Source organism: Balaenoptera ricei, chromosome 3 (assembly GCF_028023285.1).
Source record: "Balaenoptera ricei isolate mBalRic1 chromosome 3, mBalRic1.hap2, whole genome shotgun sequence".
Classification (NCBI taxonomy): Eukaryota; Metazoa; Chordata; class Mammalia; order Artiodactyla; family Balaenopteridae; genus Balaenoptera; species Balaenoptera ricei.
In genome coordinates this window covers 31,625,765-31,649,426 of record NC_082641.1, presented here as the reverse complement: position 1 = coordinate 31,649,426, position 23,662 = coordinate 31,625,765, and the positions used below count along the sequence as shown (strand labels likewise).

The window sequence follows — 23,662 nt, the reverse complement described above, 5'->3', positions numbered from 1 at the left end:
CCCAGAAGCTTATCTCCTGGTGTGATTACTAGTTCTTGCCCCAGCTTTCTCTGAACCATACCAACCATTCTCTAGCATGGCTGAGAGAATGTGGGCACTGATCAACCTCCGAGCTAGAGAAATGTCTCTGCAGTGTCTCCCAGGCTTGAGGCTTTCCTGGTAAGGGGTTGTAGCGTGTGGTCATGTTCCTAATCTGGGCTGGGGTTGCAGGCCAAAGGAGCAGCAGGAGGCAGTCAGGTGGAGAGCGGGTCAAGTTGCTGGTAGTACCCTATTGCCAAATCAAACTTCAAATATTATTCCCTCCCATCACCTGGATCTAGGGAAAGCAAAACTCCATGAAGATGATGGGTCCTCATTTTCCTGCCAAAATCTTAGTCTACAAAGAGTGACTGCAGGTACAGGGAAGTACAGCATATTCTTTTAGTAAAGAGTCTAGCATATTGTAGACTCCTGGTAGATATTAAAGAGCACTAATGCTGCTTTGAGCAAAATATGTCCAAAGAATTTGGTAGGTGTTTTTATTTGAACAGAAGAAGTCATTGGGTATTCATAAGACTATACAGGCTGGAATATTTTAAAAGCCAGAAATTATACGTGAGAGAGACATGAAAACAGTTTTTAAAAATCCATCTATGTTAACACAGATTATGTGTTTCTACATCATTAAGGATACATGAAAAATAACATCAGTTATCTCCCTCCCTCCCTCTCTCTCTCTCATATCTCTATCTCGTTATGCTTTCATATAACAAGGATAGTACTTTATGCTACTATTTTTTAATGACTTCTTAGAAATAAACTGACAATCTCAATAAACAAGTAAAATATATAGTATAGTATGTCAGGAGATGATCAGCCCTATGGAAGAAAATAAGAGGGATAGAGAGTGCCACTGGTGGGGTGAAGGTTGCAATTGTACATAGTGTGGAGTCAGGGAAGGCCTTGCTGAGAAGCGAAAATCTGAGCAAAGTACTGCAAGAGGTGAGGGGGGAAAAGCCATGTGAACACCTAAGAGAAGAATGTTGGAGGCTGAAGGGTTCCGCATATGCAAAGGCCCTGAGTCAGGGGGCATGCTGTTACCTCTCCAACGTCATCTCCCCATATTCTGCACCTCCCTCACTTTACTCCAACCAAGCACTGGCCTCCTCGCTGTTGCTCACATAAGTGCTGTTGAATGGGGAGTGAGGGAGCAGGAAGGCAGCGCAGACCTATAGAAGCTCCTCTGAACTGGGCTTCCTCTCAATTTTAAAGACAGCCCAGCATCATAGGACTGAGAGGGATGCTGGGCAAACAAACACTCCTCTTGAGCAGCAATGTCCAACAGAACTCTCTGCAACAATGAGAATGTTCTCTATCTGTGCTGTCCAATAAGTAGCTAGTATGACCGAGGAACTGAAATTTTAATTATATTTTATTTTAATTATTTTAAATTGAAATAGTCAGATGTGGCTAGTGGCTACTATACTAGCCAGCACAATTCTAGAATAAAGGTAGGTCTTGAGAACACAGGAATTTATCACTGATAGACACTTTACTTCTAAGAAAAGAAATACATTTCATTTAATTTGCTGAAGTTCAATTGGTCTAATGAAAATTCTATGACTAAACATGGCAATTGTGATAGCTTTACTTAATTGTCACAAAACATATGTATTAACCATTATTTGCCATGTAATTCTTTGGCTACTGTGTGGAAAAAAACATTGTTATTAGGGTTTCTTATCTCAGCTTTAGTGTTTCCCTGTAGATGATTTACTGTTGCTAAAGTAATAGTTAAGGACATTTATTAAGCTGTTTTTTAATCAAACTGCGTTTCCTGCTAGCAAGTTTTTTCCTCTCAATTTGATTTGTCTTCAGGTGACACACACACACATGCAAGTTTAAAAATATGAATGAGCATCTTGCACGGCGGACTCCGGTCCGAAGGGTCGGCTGCGAGGCCTCTGCACGGGGCGCCCTGGGAGCAAGTGAAACTCGACTAAGCACAAAGGGAGAGAAAAAAGTAGACATCTTAAGGGGTGTGAAGTGGCATCTCACTGTGGCCTGAAAGGAATATCTTGATTTCAAAAATACGTAGAGAGATTAACCAAGATGGCGGAGTAGAAGGACGTGCTGTCACTCCCTCTTGCGAGAGCACCAGAATCACAACTGACTGCTGGACCATCATTGACAGGAAGACCCTGGACTTCACCAAGGAGGATACCCCACGTCCAAGGACAGAGGAGAAGCCACAGTGAGACGGTAGGAGGGGCGCAAGCAGAGTAAAATCAAACCCCGTAACTGCTGGGTGGGTGACTCACAGACTGGCGAACACTTATACCACAGAAGTCCACCCACTGGAGTAAAGGTTCTGAGCCCCACGTCAGGCTTCCCAACCTGGGGGTCAGGCAACGGGAGGAGGAATTCCTAGAGAATCAGACTTTGAAGCCTAGTGGGAATTGGATTGCAGGACTTTGACGGGACTGGGGGAAACAGAGACCCCACTCTTGGAGGGCACACACAAAGTAATGTGTGCATCAGGACCCAGGGGAAGGAGCAGTGAGCCTGGGGGAGACTGAACCAGACCTACCTGCTGGTGTTGGGGGGTCTCCTGCAGAGGCGAGTGGTGGCTCTGTTTCACCGTGGGGATAAGGACACTGGCAGCAGAGGTTCTGGGAAGTTCTCCTTGGCGTGAGCCCTCCCAGAGTCTGCCATTAACCCCACCAAAGAGCACGGGTAGGCTCCAGTGTTGGGTTGCCTCAGGCAAAACAGCCAACAGGGAGGGAACCCAGCCCCACCCATCAACAGTCAAGTGGATTAAGGTTTTACTGAGCTCTGACCGCCACAGCAACAGGGAGGGAACCCAGCCCCACCCATCAACAGTAAAGTGGATTAAGGTTTTACTGAGCTCTGACCGCCACAGCAACAGTCAGCTCTACCCACCACCAGAGCCTCCCATCAAGCCTCTTAGATAGCCTCAACCACCAGAGGGCAGACAACAGAAGCAAGAAAAACTATAATCCTGCAGCCTGTGGACCAAAAACCACAGTTACAGAAAGAAAGAGAAGATGAAAAGGCAGAGGGCTATGTACCAGATGAAGGAACAAGAAAAATCCCCAGAAAAACAACTAAATGAAGTGGAGATAGGCAACCTTCCAGAAAAAGAATTCAGAATAATGATAGTGAAGATGATCCAGGACCTCGGAATAAGAATGGAGGCAAAGATTGAGAAGATGCAAGAAATGATTAACAAAGACCTAGAAGAATTAAAGAACAAACAAACAGAGATGACCAATACAATAACTGAAATGAAAACTACACTAGAAGGAATCAATAGCAGAATAACTGAGGCAGAAGAACGGATAAGTGACCTGGAAGACAGAATGATGGAATTCACTGCTGCGGAACAGACTAAAGAAAAAAGAATGAAAAGAAATGAAGACAGCCTAAGAGACCTCTGGGATAACATTAAACGCAACAACATTCGCATTATAGGGGTCCCAGAAGGAGAAGAGAGAGAGAAAGGACCAGAGAAAATATTTGAAGAGATTATAGTCGAAAACTTCCCTAACATGGGAAAGGAAATAGCCACCCAAGTCCAGGAAGCGCAGAGAGTCCCATACAGGATAAACCCAAGGAGAAACACGCCGAGACACATAGTAATCAAAGTGGCAAAAATTAAAGACAAAGAAAAGTTATTGAAAGCAGCAAGGGAAAAACGACAAATAACATACAAGGGAACTCCCATAAGGTTAACAGCTGATTTCTCAGCAGAAACTCTGCAAGCCAGAAGGGAGTGGCATGATATACTTAAAGTGATGAAAGGGAAGAACCTACAACCAAGATTACTCTACCCGGCAAGGATCTCATTTAGATTTGATGGAGAAATCAAAAGCTTTACAGACAAGCAAAAGCTAAGAGAATTCAGCACCACCAAACCAGCTCTACAACAAATGCTAAAGGAACTTCTCTAAGTGGGAAACACAAGAGAAGAAAAGGACCTACAAAAACAAACACAAAACAATTAAGAAAATGGTCATAGGAACATACATATCGATAATTACCTTAAACGTGAATGGATTAAATGCCCCAACCAAAAGACATAGACTGGCTGAATGGATACAAAAACAAGACCCATATATATGCTGTCTACAAGAGACCCACTTTAGACCTAGGGACACATACAGACTGAAAGTGAGGGGATGGAAAAAGATATTCCATGCAAATGGAAATCAAAAGAAAGCTGGAGTAGCTATACTCATATCAGATAAAATAGACTTTAAATTAAAGAATGTTACAAGAGACAAGGAAGGACACTACATAATGATCCAGGGATCAATCCAAGAAGAAGATATAACAATTATAAATATATATGCACCCAACATAGGAGCACCTCAATACATAAGGCAACTGCTAACAGCTATAAAAGAGGAAATCGACAGTAACACAATAATAGTGGGGGACTTTAACACCTCACTTACACCAATGGACAGATCATCCAAAATGAAAATAAATAAGGAAACAGAAGCTTTAAATGACACAATAGACCAGATAGATTTAATTGATATATATCGGACATTCCATCCAAAAGCAGCAGATTACACGTTCTTCTCAAGTGCGCACGGAACATTCTCCAAGATAGATCACATCTTGGGTCACAAATCAAGCCTCAGTAAATTTAAGAAAATTGAAATCATATCAAGCATCTTTTCTGACCACAACGCTATGAGATTAGAAATGAATTACAGGGAAAAAAACGTAAAAAGGACAAACACATGGAGGCTAAACAATACGTTACTAAATAACCAAGAGATCACTGAAGAAATCAAAGAGGAAATCAAAAAATACCTAGAGACAAATGACAATGAAAACACGACGACCCAAAACTTATGGGATGCAGCAAAAGCAGTTCTAAGAGGGAAGTTTATAGCTATACAAGCCTACCTAAAGAAACAAGAAAAAGCTCAAGTAAACAATCTAACCTTACACTTAAAGAAACTAGAGAAAGAAGAACAAACAAAACCCAAAGTTAGCAGAAGGAAAGAAATCATAAAGATCAGAGCAGAAATAAATGAAATAGAAACAAAGAAAACAATAGCAAAGATCAATAAAACTAAAAGTTGGTTCTTTGAGAAGATAAACAAAATTGATAAACCATTAGCCAGACTCATCAAGAAAAAGAGGGAGAGGACTCAAATCAATAAAATCAGAAATGAAAAAGGAGAAGTTACAACAGACACTGCAGAAATACAAAGCATCCTAAGAGACTACTACAAGCAACTTTATGCCAATAAAATGGACAACCTGGAAGAAATGGACAAATTCTTAGAAAGGTATAACCTTCCAAGACTGAACCAGGAAGAAATAGAAAATATGAACAGACCAATCACAAGTAATGAAATTGAAACTGTGATTAAAAATCTTCCAACAAACAAAAGTCCAGGACCAGACGGCTTCACAGGTGAATTCTATCAAACATTTAGAGAAGAGCTAACACCCATCCTTCTCAAACTCTTCCAAAAAATTGCAGAGGAAGGAACACTCCCAAACTCATTCTATGAGGCCACCATCACCCTGATACCAAAACCAGACAAAGACACTACAAAAAAAGAAAATTACAGACCAATATCACTGATGAATATAGATGCAAAAATCCTCAACAAAATACTAGCAAACAGAATCCAACAACACATTAAAAGGATCATACACCACAATCAAGTGGGATTTATCCCAGGGATGCAAGGATTCTTCAATATACGCAAATCAATCAATGTGATACACCATATTAACAAATTGAAGAATAAAAACCATATGATCATCTCAATAGATGCAGAAAAAGCTTTTGACAAAATTCAACACCCATTTCTGATAAAAACTCTCCAGAAAGTGGGCATAGAGGGAACCTACCTCAACATAATAAAGGCCATATATGACAAACCCACAGCAAACATCATTCTCAATGGTGAAAAACTGAAAGCATTTCCTCTAAGATCAGGAACGAGACAAGGATGTCCACTCTCACCACTATTATTCAACATAGTTTTGGAAGTCCTAGCCACGGCAATCAGAGAAGAAAAAGAAATAAAAGGAATACAAATTGGAAAAGAAGAAGTAAAACTGTCACTGTTTGCGGATGACATGATACTATACATAGAGAATCCTAAAACTGCCACCAGAAAACTGCTAGAGCTAATTAATGAATATGGTAAAGTTGCAGGATACAAAATTAATGCACAGAAATCTCTTGCATTCCTATACACTAATGATGAAAAATCTGAAAGAGAAATTATGGAAACACTCCCATTTACCATTGCAACAAAAAGAATAAAATACCTAGGAATAAACCTACCTAGGGAGACAAAAGACCTGTATGCAGAAAACTATAAGACACTGATGAAAGAAATTAAAGATGATACCAACAGATGGAGAGATATACCATGTTCTTGGATTGGAAGAATCAACATTGTGAAAATGAGTATACTACCCAAAGCAATCTACAGATTCAATGCAATCCCTATCAAATTACCAATGGCATTTTTTACGGAGCTAGAACAAATCATCTTAAAATTTGTATGGAGACACAAAAGACCCCGAATAGGCAAAGCAGTCTTGAGGCAAAAAAATGGAGCTGGAGGAATCAGACTCCCTGACTTCAGACTATACTACAAAGCTACAGTAATCAAGACAATATGGTACTGGCACAAAAACAGAAACATAGATCAATGGAACAAGATAGAAAGCCCAGAGATTAACCCACGCACCTATGGTCAACTAATCTATGACAAAGGAGGCAAAGATATACAATGGAGAAAAGACAGTCTCTTCAATAAGTGGTGCTGGGAAAACTGGACAGCTACATGTAAAAGAATGAAATTAGAATACTCCCTAACACCATACACAAAAATAAACTCAAAATGGATTAGAGACCTAAATATAAGAGTGGACACTATAAAACTCTTAGAGGAAAACATAGGAAGAACACTCTTTGACATAAATCACAGCAAGATCTTTTTTGATCCACCTCCTAGAGTAATGGAAATAAAAACAAAAATAAACAAATGGGACCTAATGAAACTTCAAAGCTTTTGCACAGCAAAGGAAACCATAAACAAGACGAAAAGACAACCCTCAGAATGGGAGAAAATATTTGCAAATGAATCAACGGACAAAGGATTAATCTCCAAAATATATAAACAGCTCATTCAGCTCAATATCAAAGAAACAAACACCCCAATCCAAAAATGGGCAGAAGACCTAAATAGACATTTCTCCAAAGAAGACATACAGATGGCCACGAAGCACATGAAAAGATGCTCAACATCACTAATTATTAGAGAAATGCAAATCAAAACTACAATGAGGTATCACCTCACTCCTGTTAGAATGGGCATCATCAGAAAATCTACAAACAACAAATGCTGGAGAGGGTGTGGTGAAAAGGGAACCCTCTTGCACTGTTGGTGGGAATGTAAATTGATACAGCCACTATGGAGAACAATATGGAGGTTCCTTAAAAAACTAAAAATAGAATTACCATATGACCCAGCAATCCCACTACTGGGCATATACCCAGAGAAAACCGTAATTCAAAAAGACACATGCACCCGAATGTTCATTGCAGCACTATTTACAATAGCCAGGTCATGGAAGCAACCTAAATGCCCATCAACAGACGAATGGATAAAGAAGATGTGGTACATATATACAATGGAATATTACTCAGCCATAAAAAGGAACGAAATTGAGTCATTTGTTGAGACGTGGATGGATCTAGAGACTGTCATACAGAGTGAAGTAAGTCAGAAAGAGAAAAACAAATATCGTATATTAATGCATGTATGCGGAACCTAGAAAAATGGTACAGATGAGCCAGTTTGCAGGGCAGAAGTTGAGACACAGATGTAGAGAATGGACATATGGACACCAAGGGGGGAAAACTGCGGTGGGGTGGGGATGGTGGTGTGCTGAATTGGGCGATTGGGATTGACATGTATACACTGATGTGTATAAAACTGATGCCTAATAAGAACCTGCAGTATAAAAAAACAAACAAAACAACTAATACTAAACTTTCATTGGGTTATTTGTATGGAAACATGTTAATATAAATGTTTCAGACATTACATGAAATTTCTAAAAATCTTATATTTGTATTTGTATGGAAATATGTATGGAAATATGTTAATATAAATGTTTCAGACATTACATGAAATTTCTAAAAATCATATTTGTATTTGTATGGAAATATGTATGGAAATATGTTAATATAAATGTTTCAGACATTACATGAAATTTCTAAAAATCTTATATTTGTACTTGTATGGAAATATGTATGGAAATATGTTAATATAAATGTTTCAGACATTACATGAAATTTCTAAAAATCTTATATGTTCTGGTATAATGTTATAAGTAATAATCCTATTTATTACTTTAAAATGTATATCTCAGAAATAACTAATTTTCTTGTCAACTGCATTATTATGAACTGTCATCAAATCTTTAACCGTGGTCATTGTTAAGTCTTTTGTCATTTACAGACAGTTCTGGGTGTACTCTGATGATTTTGCAAATATGTTCCTATAAAAGGGTTTCATCTTCAAGAAATACATGGAAAAGACTCTGACAAGTACAGGTTTCTGGTAACGGACTGTACTGCTGAACTGAATGAATAAGCATTTTCAGAACTCTAATGAAAAACTGATGAACTCATAAAAGTGCTAACAAAAGATCAAGATGAAAAAAAAAAATTAATTACATGGGACTGAGTGAACTGATGAGGATGAGTATAATTTTTGTGACTTTCTGTCTGAATTAAAAAAAAAAAAAAAAAAAATTCCACAAGGACTCAGAGGCAAAGAATATACAAATCAATTTTCACTGCAAAGTAAAGGAGCTGTTACAGTGGAGGATTACTGGACTGAATGTCAATACTATGACATAGTATGAGTGTGTTTCATGTTTGGTAATTGCAATCATTGTTGCTTTTGTTGTGGTCATCCATGTACAATGCTTGGTGTCAGTCGATTTATCTCTTGTAAAAATAAAATACAGTGTGTGTGTGTGTGAAAAAAAATAAATAAATAAATAAAGTCAAAAAAAAAAAAATATGAATGAAATATGATGAATAGGATGTGGTATAATTAGCTTTACATTCATGTATTATTAAATAAACAAAATCAAAGTCTGTGATTAGACGAATGGCTTAAAAGATTTTGGGTGCAGGGGGGAACTGGCATTCAAATAGCTTTGGTTTCTACAAAATGGGAAATAGGAGATATACTAATTATTTCAAGAGATGTGCAAGGCCCATCTCTAAAAACTATACTGAACTTCATGAAAATATATGGTTTCTAAGACAAGGCATATATATACGTAAATATATATATATATACCAAACACATCACTATTAAAGCTAGATAAGAAAACTTCATGTTTTAGAATTTCTATGTTTAAATCAACAGCACCCAGAGACGATGAAAGCTAGGAAATAAAAAATTTATTGCTTTGTTAAAACTCAGTTTACAATTCAAAGGATTTTTTAAATCTCTGAGCTGTTATGAAGCATTATGTGGTTTATAGTGGAGATGAAAACAGAAATAAAAAGATCTGACAAACAGAAAATGCCAAAGATATTTCCAGCAATCTTAACATGGACTCCTTTTTCCTATCACTATTTTTTACCTTATTCCAAGAAAACTGACTTTAACTCATCTGCCTGAAAAGACAACTATGTTTCCTGGGGCCCCTTTCAAAATGTAAGTATTTGATAGGCAATTTTATTTGAAAGAAAATTATTTTTATAATTGTTAAAAAGAACAAGAATGTAAACTCTATGAAGGCAGAAATTTTGGATAATCTACAGTATTTGCAGTGCCCAGAATAGTGCCTGCATATAGTACGTACTTAATATTTATTAAATTAATAATTTGACCATCACCTTTTATTAAAATAAGATAACTGGGGCTTCCCTGGTGGCTCAGTGGTTAAGAATCCACCTGCATGGGCTTCCCTGGTGGTGCAGTGGTTGAGAATCTGCCTGCCAATGCAGGGGAGACGGGTTCGAGCCCTGGTCTGAGAAGATCCCACATGCCGCGGAGCAACTAGGCCCGTGAGCCACAACTACTGAGCCTGCGCGTCTGGAGCCTGTGCCCTGTAACAAGAGAGGCCGCGACAGTGAAAGGCCTGTGCACCGTGATGAAGAGTGGCCCCCGCTTGCCACAACTAGAAAAAGCCCTTGCACAGAAACGAAGACCCAACGCAGCCATAAATTAATTAATTAATTAATTAAAATTTTTTAAAAAAAACAAAAAAAAAGAATCCACCTGCTAATGCAGGGGACACAGGTTCAAGCCCTGATCCAGGAAGATCCCACATGCCGTGGAGCAACTAAGCCTGTGCGCCACAACTACTGAGCCTGTGCTCTAGAGCCCGTGAGCCACAACTGCTGAGCCCACGCGCCACAACTACTGAAGCCCGTGCACCTAGAGCCCATGCTCCGCAACAAGAGAAGCCACCGCAATGAGAAGCCCGCGCACCGCAACGAAAAGTAGCCCTCGCTCGCCGCAACTAGAGAAAGCCTGTGCACAGCAAGGAAGATCCAATGCAGTCAAAAATAAGTAAATAAAATAAATTTTTTTAAAAAATAAGATAACCAATTATGACATTAGTGTAGATTTTCATTTTAACTTTGGTGATCTAGAATCATTCCACTTAACAATTCTTGTTTTACCATCTATGCATACAACAAAACCCTTTTCAAAGCTTATTGGTAATTCACAAAATTAGCCAAAGGCTATTCATTATCTTATTCATTATTTCTGTGGTTACAGAATTCTATGATCCCTTCCAATTCCAAAGTTTATTTATTCTAATAATGACCAAAAACTGAAAAGAAAAAAAATCTGAAACCTATTCAAATGGAATGTCACAGAATGTCAAAACAAAATATTATTTAAATTACTAAAGAAATAATTGCATAACAACTGATGGATTATCCTTGCTATTTCATGGTTTTCTCAAATCTTTTAAAGGGTATTTTCTAGTGCTCTGCTTAGTCTTGTTTTATATTACTGTCAAATCCTTCGCTTTCAAAATCAAGTATACTGAGATGTCATATAATAAACTGCATTATGCTTTTTAAATTTTATACCAAAAGATTTAGTTTATTTTAAAAACAAAATCTAATACGCATTGGAAAATACTGAGCTGGAATGTTTGCTAAAATGCTGTTTACTGCAAAAGTCCCAATGTTTTATCAACTAACACTGAAGTTTAAATTAGAGCTAAACTCAGGAAATTGACCTTCATAATATTTTAACATGATGTTTGGCTTTGTAAGGTGGTTTTCTTCTAAGAAAAGAGGACTTAAATGTCCTTAACTTACAGTCAAATTTCGGTCCCAGATCTGTATGCTTCCATTCTGGCAGGCAGCTGCTATGAGGTTTCCATCTCTACTATATGTACAAGTGGTGGGAATTACTTTTTTACCCTGCATTGTCCGTGGTTTAAACACACTTTTTTGCTTCTTTGGATTTTCAACTTCCCATGTCCTCACAGTCCTAAAAAAAAATGAGATTTTCATTTATAAAAAAGAAAGGATTTTAAAATACAAAAGAGTTCACAAAGACTGCTTCACCTTTTAAGCATATAAATCTAATTAATGTTTTTAAATTTTTATTTAATATTTAAATAATATTTTAAATAAAATGTGCATTGTAAGACATTCTAAACTTATAAATGAGATTACCCACTAAAATAAAGTGAACCATCCAAATTGTGTTGTCATGAAATCAAATAGCAAGTGGCAAATTCCACTTCAAATCTGTCAGAGTTCTTAGTTCTGACCCTCTAAAGCAGCAGCTTCCAAACAATTCTGACTATACACTCTGATCAGTAAAACTGTTGAACATAATACACCCCCTACATACACACATTAATTTCTAAATTACATGTGTTAATGTACTGCTATATAACACACACTGAAAAAAACTGGTCACTAAGAAAGAATGATGTCCTGCTCTAGGGCCCAGGCAAATATCTCATGTCTCTGGGGGAGGCTGACTGCCTCAAGTTTCCACCAAGTAACAACTAATAGTCTAGAGCTGGGGCAGAGACAGAACGAATACCCTCCCGCTCACAGTCCCAGGCAAAGGAGTACTGCCACTGAGGGAGGCTAGAATAAAATCTATATGAGAAAAAAAAAAAATACAGAAAAAACAGACTAGCAACTTCTTTGCAGAAACTATCCAGGCTAAACCACTACAGAACAACATCTCTAAAGTTCTGAAAGAAAAAAAAAAGTCAATCTAATATTCTAAAGCCAGAGAAAACATATTTCAAAAGAAGGTGAAATAAAGGCTTTTTCAGATGAACAAAAGCTGAGATAATTCATTTCCATCAGATATGTACCACAAGAAATGTTAAAAGAAATTCTTCAGAAAGAACAAATATGACACAAATGGAAATATGAATCTACACTAAGAAATGAAGAGTGCCACATATGGTAAAAATGAGGATAATGTAAAAGACATTAAATGTAAAACATTTAAAATGTTTAAATCTCCTTAAAAGATAAATGGCTATAAAGCAAAAATAATAACATATTGTGAGGTTTGTAACATATGTTCAAGTAAAAGGTGTGACAGAAATAGCACAAAGGTTGGGAGGGAGGAATGAAAGTATACAGTTTATACTATATTTGAAATGGTAAAATATTATTTGAATAGAGACTTTGCTACAGTAAAGATGTATATTACTAACTCTCAAGCAATCACTAAGACATTTTTTATAATGAATATGTAATAATGGAGAAAAAATGGAAACCAAAAATTAATCCTATCAAAAATAGGAAAAGATAATTTAAAAGAACAGTGGGATTAATATAAAACAAATAGCAATACGGTAGGTTTAAATCCAACCTCATCAGTAATTACATTAATTGGAAAAGGCATAAAAGCTCAAATTAAAAGGAAAAGACTGGCAGATTAGATTAGATAAAAGCAAAATTCAACAGATTCTGTATTAAAAAACACACAAAAACCTTTAAATATAAAGACTTGGGACTTCCCTGGTGGCGCAGTGGTTAAGAATCCACCTGCCAATGTAGAGTACACTGGTTCGATCCCAGATCTGGGAAGATCCCACATGCCGCGGAGCAACTAAGCTCGTGTGCCACAACTACTGAGCCTGTGCTCTAGAGCCTGAGCCACAACTACTGAGCCCGCGAGCCACAACTACTGAAGCCCGTGTGCCTAGAGCCTGTGCTCTGCAATAAGAGAAGCCACCACAATGAGAAGCCCACGCACTGCAACAAAGAGTAGCGCCCCTCGCCACAACAAGAGAAAGCCCACACACAGCAACAAAGACCCAACGCAGCCAAAAAAAATAAATAAATAAATCTTTAAATAAATAAATAAAAAGACTAAACCGTCTAACAGTAAAAGGATGGAAAAAAGATGTGTCATCACATAATCAAAAGAAAGCTAGAGTGACTATATTAACGTCAAAGTGGACTTCAAAACAAGAAATAAAACAAGAGACAAAGAGGAGAATTTCATAATGATAGAGTCAAATGATCAAGAAGACATAACAATCCTAAATGCATACGTCCCTAATAATAGAGTTTCAAAATGTGAAAGCAAACTTAATAGAAATAAAAGAAGAAATACCAAATCCATACTTTTTTTATAGGTTTATATGATTTTATTTTTTTTTCACTTCTTCATTGGAGTATAATTACTTTACAATGCTGTGTTAGCTTCTGCTGTACAACAAAGTGAATCAGCTATATGTATACATATATCCCCATATACCCTTCTCTCTTGAGCCTCCCTCCCACCTCCCTATCCCACATCTCTAGGTTGTCACAAAGCATCAAGTTGATCTCCCTGTGCTATGCAGCAGCTTCCCACTAGCCATCTGTTTTGCATTTGGTAGTGTATATATGTCAATGCTACTCTCTCACTTCGTCCCAGCTTACCCTTCCCTGCCCCCATGTCCTCAAGTCCGTTCTCTATGTCTGCCTTTATTCCTGCCCTGCCACTAGGTTCAGCAGTACTGTTTTCTTAGATTCCATATATATGCGCTAGCATATGGTATTTGTTTTTCTCTTTCTGACTCACTTCACTCTGTAGGACAGACTCTAGGTCCATCTACCTCACTACAAATAACTCAATTTCGTTTCTTTTTATGGCTGAGTAATATTCTACTGTATATATGTGCCACATCTTCTTTATCCATTCATCTGTCAATGGACATTTAGGTGGCTTCCATGTCCTGGCTATTGTAAATAGTGCTGCAGTGAACATTGTGGTACATGACTCTTTTTGAATTATGGTTTTCTCAGGGTATATGCCCAGTAATGGGACTGCTGGGTCATATGGTAGTTCTACTTTTAGTTTTTTAAGGAACCTCCATACTGTTCTCCATAGTGGCTGTATCAATTTACACTCCCACCAACAGTACAAGAGGGTTCCCTTTTCTCCACACCCTCTCCAGCATTTATTGTTTGTAGATTTTTTGATGATGGCCATTCTGACTGGTGTGAGGTGATACCTCATTGTGATTTTGATTTGCATTTCTCTAATGCAAATCCATATTTATAGCTGTATACTTCAACACTCCTCTCTCATTAACTAATAAAACAAGTAGACCTCTCTCTGCCCCCCCAAAAAAATCAGTAAGGCTATAGAAGACCTCAAAAACTGCACCAAACAAGTTGAGGTAATTAACATTTATATAATACTTCACCCAACAACAATTGGATGTGCATTCTTTTATACATTGAACATTCACCAAGATAGACCACATCCTGGGCCATTAAAACAAATCTAAACACACTAAAATGACAGAAATCATACAAAGTATGTACACTGTCCAAAAAATAAAACTAAATAAATGATCAATAACAGAAATGTATCTGGAAATATATCTCTTCCAAAAAATTTAGCAATTAATAAATACAACTCTAAATAATCCATGAGTCAAAGAAAAAAATCACAAGGGATATTAGACAACACTCTGAAGCCAAAAAATGTGAAAATACAATATATCAAAATTCATGGTGTCCAACTAAGGCTGGGCACAGAGGAAAAATCTAGCAGTAGCTACATATGTTAGAAAAAAGAAAGGCCTCAAATCAATGACCTAAAATTCAAACTAGAAAAAAGAGAGAATATTAAATCCAAAGCTAGGAGAAGGAGGGAAATGAGAATACAAATGAATAAAACAGAAAACAGAAAACCAGTAGAGAAACCAAAAGCTGGCTATTTGAGAAGATCAATAAAATTAATGAATTTCTAGCTGGAATTATTAAAAAACAGAAATTGGAGACAACGTCAAACACCAGTATCTTGAATGAAAGAGAAGATATCACTATAGAGCTTAATGACATTGAAAGAATAATAAGGAAATTTTATGAATGAATTTATATAAATAAATTTGATAATTTAGATCAAGTGGACAAATTTCCTTAAAAGACAAACTACCAAAGCTCACTCAATAAAAAATAAATAACTAGAATATTCCTGTATGATTTTAAACTAAGTACATAGTTTAAAATTCTCCCACTAAGGATGACTTCACTGTTGAATTCTACCAAACATTTAAGAAAGAAATAATACCTTAAGAAAGAAAAGGCTGCCTACTGAATGGGAAAAGATATTTGCAAAGATGTATCTCATAAGGGGTTAATATCCAAAATATACAAAGAACTCATACTGCTCAACATCAAAAAAACAAACAACTTGATGGGAGGAGATATGGGGATATATGTATATGTATAGCTGATTCACTTTGTTATAAAGCAGAAACTAACACACCATTGTAAAGCAATTATACTCCAATAAAGATGTTAAAAAAAAAAAAAAAATGGGCAGAGGCAGGACAAAGTTCCACCAGACAAAGAGCAGCCTTCCCCACAACAGTGCTCTTGAGTAGCCCCATGTGGCCCCAGTAGAAAGCCTCTGATGACTTTGACAGATGAAGTTACAACAATAGCAGAGCCCAACGGGAAGAAGAAAGACTGCTCTTCTTTCCCGGCAAGGACTCAGCCAATGAAAAGACATGGACTCTGTTTACTACAGCCCTCCCAACTTCCTTTTGTCCTCTATAAAAGAGCTCTCCTTCCCGTGCCTCTGGGGACTTGCACGTGGCTCCATGGTGGCAGACCCTGAATTGCAATTCTCTGCTGATCCCGAATAAACCCATTTTGCTGGAGAAATATCTGACAGTCTATTTGTTTCAGGTCAACAAAAGGAAGGGAGTTAACAAGATTTGGGGACCCTGGAAGACTCAGAAAGGCAAATTATCCACTTGACACATTTGAATGGACACTAGTTGACACCTCTCAGGCTGACCAGATGCAGGACTATAAAGACCCCAAAAAACCAAGAATAAACTACAAGAGATTAAAAAAAAAAAAAAAAAAAAAAAGGGCAGAGGATCTGAATAGACATTTTTCCAAAGAAAACATATAGATGGCCAACAGGCAAATGAAAAGATGCTCAACATCAGGGAAATGTAAATCAAAGCCACAATGAGATACTACCTCACACCTGTCAGAATGGCTATTATCAAAAGACAACAAATAACAAGTGTTGGCAAGGATGTGGAGAAAAAGGAACCCTGTGCACTGTTGGTGGGAATATAAATTGGTGCAGCCACTATGGAAAACAGTATGGAGATTCCTCAAAAAACTAAAAACAGAACTACCATATAATCCAGCAATTCCACTCCTTGGTATTTATCCAAAGAAAAAGAAAACACTAATTTGAAAAGATATATGCACCCCTATATGTTCACTGCAGCATTATTTACAATTGCCAAGATATGGAAGCAACCCAAGTGCCCATCAACAGATGAATGGATAAAGAAGATGTGGTGTGTACACACACACACACACATACATACAATGGAACATTACTCAGCCATAAAAAAGAATGAAATCTTGCCATTTGCAACAACGTGAATGGACCTGGGGGTATTATGCTAAGTCAAATAAGTTAGACAGAGAAAGACAAATACTGTATGATTTCACTTACATGTCAAACTTAAAAAACAAAACAAGTGAACAAACATAACAAAACAGAAACAGAGTCATAGATACAGAGAACAAACAGGTGGTTGCCAGAGGGGAGGAAGTGGGGGTGGGAGAGAAATAGGTGAGGGAGATTAAGAGATATAAACTTCCTAAATTAGAAAGAGAAGAAAAAAACCATATGCTACCACTTATATGTGGAATCTAAAATATGACACAAATGAACTTACCTACAAAACAGAAACAGACTCACAGACACAGAGAACAGACTTGTGGTTGTCAAGGGGTCAGGGGCACGGGGGAGGGATGGATTGGGGGTTTGGGATTAGGAGATGCAAACTATTATATAGAGAATGGATAGACAGTAAGGTCCTACTGTATAGCACAGGGAACTATACTCAATATCCTGTGATAAACAATAATGGAAAAATATGAAAAAGAATATATATGTATATGTACAGCAGAATCATTTTGCTGTACAGCAGAAATTAACACATAAATCAACTATACCTCAATAAAATAAATTAAAAAAAATTTTTTTAAAGATACAAACTTCCAATTGCCAAATAAATGAGTCATAAGTATGAAATGTACAGTCTGGGGAATACAGTCAATAATTACATAATATCTTTGTATAGTGACAGATGGTAACGAGACTTACCCTGGTCATCATTTTGAAATGTATAGAAATATTAAATCACTATGTTGTGTAACAGGAACTAACATAGTGTTGTAGCAAATTATACTTCAAAAATAAACAAACAAACTCATAGAACTAGATCAGATTTGTGGTTACCAGAGGCGGCTGGTGTGTGTGTTGAGGGGGAGCCCGAGGGGCAGTGTGTGGAGAAATTGGGTGAAGGAAGTCAAAAGGTACAAACGTCCAGTTGTGAGATAAATAAGGACTAGGGATGCAATGTACAACATGATAAATATAATTCACACACATTATATAAATATAATTCATGTTATGTATGAAAGTTGGTAAGAGAGTAAATCCTAAGAGTTCTCATCACAAGGAAACAAGTGTTTTTGATTTCTTAAATTTTGTATCTGTATGAGATGACGGATGTTCTCTAAACTTACTGTAGTAATCATTTCATGATGTATGTAAGTCAAATCATTATGCTGTACTCCTTAGACTTACTTATACAGTGTTTCATGTCAATTATATCTCAAAACTGGAAGAAAAAATTAAAATAAAAACATCTGGGGGACTTCCCTGGCGGCGCAGTGGTTAAAAATCCACCTGCCAATGCAGAGGACACAGGTTCGATCCCTGGTCCAGGAAGATCCCACGTGCCACGGAGCAACTAAGCGCGTGCGCCACAACTACTGAGCCTGTGCTCTAGAGCCCGTGAGCCACAACTACTGAGCCCGCGTGCCGCAACTACTGAGCCCGCGTGCTGCAACTACTGAAGCCCGCATGCCTAGAGCCCGTGCTCCACAACAAGAGAAGCCACCTCAACGAGAAGCCTGCGCACTGCAACGAAGAGTAGCCCCCACTCGCTGCAACTAGAGAAAACCCGCATGCAGCAACAAAAACTCAACACAGCCAAAAAAAATAAAAAACCATCTGAAGGAAGGAAGGGGGGGAGAGGTGGGGAGGGGAGGGGAGAGGGGAGGGGAGGGGGAAGAGGAGGGGAGGGGGAAGAGGAGGGGAGGGGGAAGAGGAGGGGAGAGGAGGGGAGGGGAGGGGAGGGGAGGAAGGAAACCAACTCTATATAAACCCTTCCAGAAAATAGAAAAGGGAACACTTCTCAATTCATTCTATATGACCAGCATTACCCTGATGCCAAAACCAAAATCACTACAAGAAAACAAAACTATGGATCCATATCCCCAATGAACACAGACACAAAAATCCTTAACAAAATATCAGTGTATAAAACTAGCAGTGTATAAAAATGATACTATGACATGATTAGGTGTTATTTAAACCAGGAATGCAAAGGAGGATTGAAAGGACTGAAAATTAAACAATATAATACACCATATCAACAGACTAAAAAAGATATCTGATCATCTCAATTGATGCAAAATAAGCATTTGAAACAAAATTCAACACCCACTCGTGATTAAAAAACAAAACAAAACAAACTCTCAGCATTCTAGGAATAGGATGGAACTTCCTCAACCTGACAGAGGACAGCTAAGAAAAACTTACAGGTAATATACTTAATGGGGAAAGGCTGAACGCTTTCCTCTTATGCTTGAGAACAAGGCAATGATCTCAAACCCTCACCCTTTCTTTATACTAGAGCTGCCCACCAGTGCAATAAGGCAAATAAAAAATATTAAAGGCTTACAGACTGGAAACAAGAAATAAAACTGTCATTATTAAGAGACCACATGATCATCTATATAGATAATCCCAAGAATCTACAAAAATCTTAGTAGAACTAATAAGTGAGTTTAGCGTGTCACAGGATACAAGGTAAATAATCATAAATCAATTCTATTTCTATTGACTAGCAACAAACAACTGGATGTTGAAATTATGAAAATAATACCATTTATAACAACATGAATAAATATGGAATCTCAAGATATGTGTAGTATCTGTACACTAAAAACCATAAAATATTTCGGAGAGAAACGAAAGAAGATCAACACAAATGAGAAGATATACTGTATTCATGGAGTCAATACTGTTAAGATTTCAATTCTGCCCAAATTAATCTTTAAATTCAATGCAATCTCAATCAAAATTCCAGCAGAGTCTCCTTGGGGGTTAGAAACTGATTAAGCTAACTCTAAAACTTACATGGAAATGCAAACAACTTGGAACAGCCTAAAACAATTCTGGGAAAGACCGAAACTCATTCTACCCAGACTCCAGATTACCTTCTAACTCCCACATTATAACACCAATCACATAAGCTGTAATTACACATAATGACATCTATTTCTTCTACAAGAAGAGCTCCATTAGAACAAGAGCTCTGTCTGGTTTTTGTTTTATTTTTTTAAATCTTTGTATGCACAAAGAGGTTCTACCAAATCTCTTGAACCCAATAGGAACATAACACATACTAGGTTCTCAATAATTGCTTTGAATGAATGAAAGAAATTCACTGCCTATCTAAGCTAGAAATCAATTTTATTGAGATATAACCAACATACAATGAAATGTAACTGACTTCTAAATGTATAGGTTTAAAGTAGCCAGCATTTGCTGTCAAATATTTATGATTTTTTCCAAATGAAGGTTTTTGTTTTTTTTTTAAAATAACTTTTGCATGTCTTCTCCCTAAGCTTTGCTTGGGAACTTAATCAGCTGTTTAACATTACCAAACCCTAGTTTTCAGAGCTGTCAAACCCAGTGCCTAATATAAAAATGCATTCACTACATTTTAGGAACTACTAACTAGCAAAATGTAAGCTCAAATAAGAGTTTGGGAACAGAACACAGGAACAACAGAAAGGCACTTTGCAACTTCAGGATATAAAGCAACCTAGTGGAAGATCCAGGAGACTTAACTTCAGTGTTACAAAACACTGTGACAGCTAGAAGCAATCGGCAGTGTGACAGATACTGCTAGCAGCATACTCCAACATCCATTCTCTTTTCTTCTCTAAGTCTGTATTTCCCAGCCTCTTGTAGATATATGTGATGAAATATGGCAATTATGCTTTGACCAACGTGGTGTAAATGGAAGGGTATTAAAGAACTCTGGGAAAGTCTCTAAAAGAAGGTTGCAGGCCCTTCTTCACCCCTTCTTGTTTACTCCTTCCTCTGCCAGCAATTTGGATATGATTCTGGACTCAAGCAGCATCTCAGAGCAACAAAATAGAAGGCCCTGGTCCTTGATGACACTAAAGCCACCAAACCAATGCTGGAGTGCCTATGGATAGACTTCTCTTACTGATGGATGGATAGATAGGTAGGTAAAGTTTATTGGGGTATAACATACTTCCAATGAAATTCATCCTTTTAAATGTGCAGTTCTGTGAGTTTTGACAAATGCATAATTCTACCACTCCAAAAACTTACCTTATGTTGCTTCTTTATAGAAAACCCGTCACATCCCCAGCTTCAAAGTTGGCAACTATTGACCTGTTTTGTTTCCCTGTAGTTAAGCTTTCCCAAATATTATATAATAGGAACCACACGGTATGTAGCCTTTTGAGCCTTGCTTCTTTAACTTAGCATAATGTATTTAAGTTGTTGTTTATATCAGTAGTCCATTCCTTTTTGTTGCTGAATAACATTCCACTATATGGATATACCACATTTTGTTTTCCATTCGCCAAATGCTGGATAGCGGGTTGTTTCCAGTTTGAGGTAATTATAAATAAAGCCACTACAAATATTCATGTACAGTTTTGTGGGTTTTTTTTTTTTCCTTGGTAAAAATAAGCTGTCATTTCTCTTGGCTAAATACTTAGAAATGGAATTGCTGGCCAGATGAGAAGTATGTGCTTAACTTTATAAGAAACTGCTAACCTGTTTTCCAAAGTGGTTGTTCCATTTTGCATTCCCACCAGCAATGTATAAGAGTTCCAATTACTCCATATCCTTGTCAGCACTTGGTAGTATCAGCTTTTTTTAAGCCATTCTAATAGGTGCATATTGTTAGTGTGATTTTAATTTACATTTCCTAAATGACTAATGATATTGAAGATCTTTCCATGTACTATTTGCCTACCATTTCTCTTCTTCGGTGAAGTGTCTCTTCAAATCTTTTGCCTGTTTTCAATATTTAGTTGTTTATTTTCTACTACTATTTTTTGAGAGTTCTTTAGGTATTATGGGTACAAGTTACAAGTTCTGTATTAGATATGTGTTTGGCAAATATTTTCCAAGTCTGTAGCTTGCTTTTTCATTTTTTTTTTAAACAGTCTTTCAAACAGCAGATGTTTTAAATTTTGATAAAGTCCTATTTATCAAATTTTTTTATATTGTATCTAAAAAATCTTTGCCTAACCCAAGGTCATAGAAATTCTCCTATGTTTTCGTCTAGAAATATTACAGTTTTAAGTTTTACAATTAGGTCTATGATCTATTTGAATTAGGTTTTATATGTGGTATGAATTAGGTTTTATATATGGTTTTTTTTAACATATGGATATCCAATTATTCCAATACCATTTGTACCTGAGCATTATAAAACCATACTCCCAAATGAATGTATTCTGTATTGTTTACTTGTCTCTGTTCAGTATGTTTTCCATAGTTAATATGCACAAAAAGTTGAGAAATACCTACTGTGCCTTTTCTTTCTATCCTCAGCTCTGCAACACTGGAGATAAATTATGATAGTTTCTCTTTTTTTACAACTGAACATCTGCAAAAGTCAGATGATACTTTAGAACTACGATATGAAAGGCCCCACACAAGTACTATAAAGTATCATTATCATTATCTGGTTTGTTTAAACTTCATCTGTAAAACTGGGATAATAATACCAACAATGAGGGGTTGTGAGGATTAAATGAGATTAGGGATGTAAACGTGTCTAGGACAGTACTTGGAATACAGTAGGCACTCAATAAATACTAGTTTCTTTCTGCTCTTCCTCTTAGACCATAAATAAAACATTAAAGCTAATAAACCCAACAACTAAGTACGTTCCATTTATTTCAGTGGTATATTAAAAGGTTAAGCTAGTTATCAATATAACAGCAAGAAAAAGCAGCTAGCGGGCTTCCCTGGTGGCGCAGTGGTTGGGAGTCTGCCTGCTAATGCAGGGGACACAGGTTCGAGCTCTGGTCTGGGAAGATCCCACATGCCACGGAGCAAATAGGCCCGTGAGCCACAACTACTGAGCCTGCGCATCTGGAGCCTGTGCTCCGCAGCAAGAGAGGCCGCGATAGTGAGAGGCCCGCGCCCCGCGATGAAGAGTGGCCCCCGCTTGCCACAACTAGAGAAAGCCCTCGCACAGAAACGAAGACCCAACACAGCCAAAAATAAATAAATAAATAATTAAAAAAAAAAAAAAGCAGCTAGCCTAGCATACAGATGTATGAAATATAAATTTACACAGCATCTGATGGTGACTAATAACATTATGGTTTTATGGATCTGATTCTCTGAATCTACGCCTGAAAAAATGGATGCTAAAATGCTAGGCCATTAGGTATCTGTCAAAACATTTTATGCTGAAGAACACATATTTTGAAACTTGGAGTGAGATCTGGTCTTGTAAAATTAAAACTGTGTTTCATAAAAAAGATTTAAAAATAGAAGAAGGATCTGCGTGGGCCTTTCGGGACACAAAATGAAAACACCCAGAAGACAAGAAAAAGACACAGGTGGGGTCATTACATTGCCCCAGGCACAAATGCTTTCTATCTTAAAATTTTGAATTCTTTCCAGATACTAGTTCTAAACATTCTGGCATCTGCTGCATAAATGCATCACAGCATTTGGCAGAAGTCAAGGGAAGCATTAATTTTGCATGGAGATCACTTAAGAGATCTTGGTTTAATTTTTCTCGAAAGACTACACAAGCAACTTGAGTGATGTAAGAGTCTGAAACTTGCTGGCTCTCTTCGCAGAACAAATCCAACAAGAAAAACCTTCTTTTCAAAAATGCCCAAATATTAAAGGTATTATCCCACAGAAATGGGGAAAATATCTTTTCTATATAAACCCACAACAATCTTTATAAACATACATAAGCCACATTATGCACACAA

The 23,662-nt window shown here is 37.2% G+C and overlaps 1 protein-coding gene across 3 annotated transcripts in view; it reads right to left on the bottom strand.

Annotated features, from left to right (window-relative positions):
- The window catches only part of WDR70 (WD repeat domain 70), a 327,284-nt gene that overhangs the window by 108,292 nt on the left and 195,330 nt on the right, over positions 1-23,662 (bottom strand). For all 3 annotated transcript variants that reach the window (XM_059916261.1, XM_059916260.1, XM_059916262.1), the window contains exon 10: positions 11,366-11,540. In XM_059916261.1, coding sequence (XP_059772244.1) covers positions 11,366-11,540 — 175 coding nt within the window. The remainder of the gene's footprint in view (positions 1-11,365; positions 11,541-23,662) is intronic.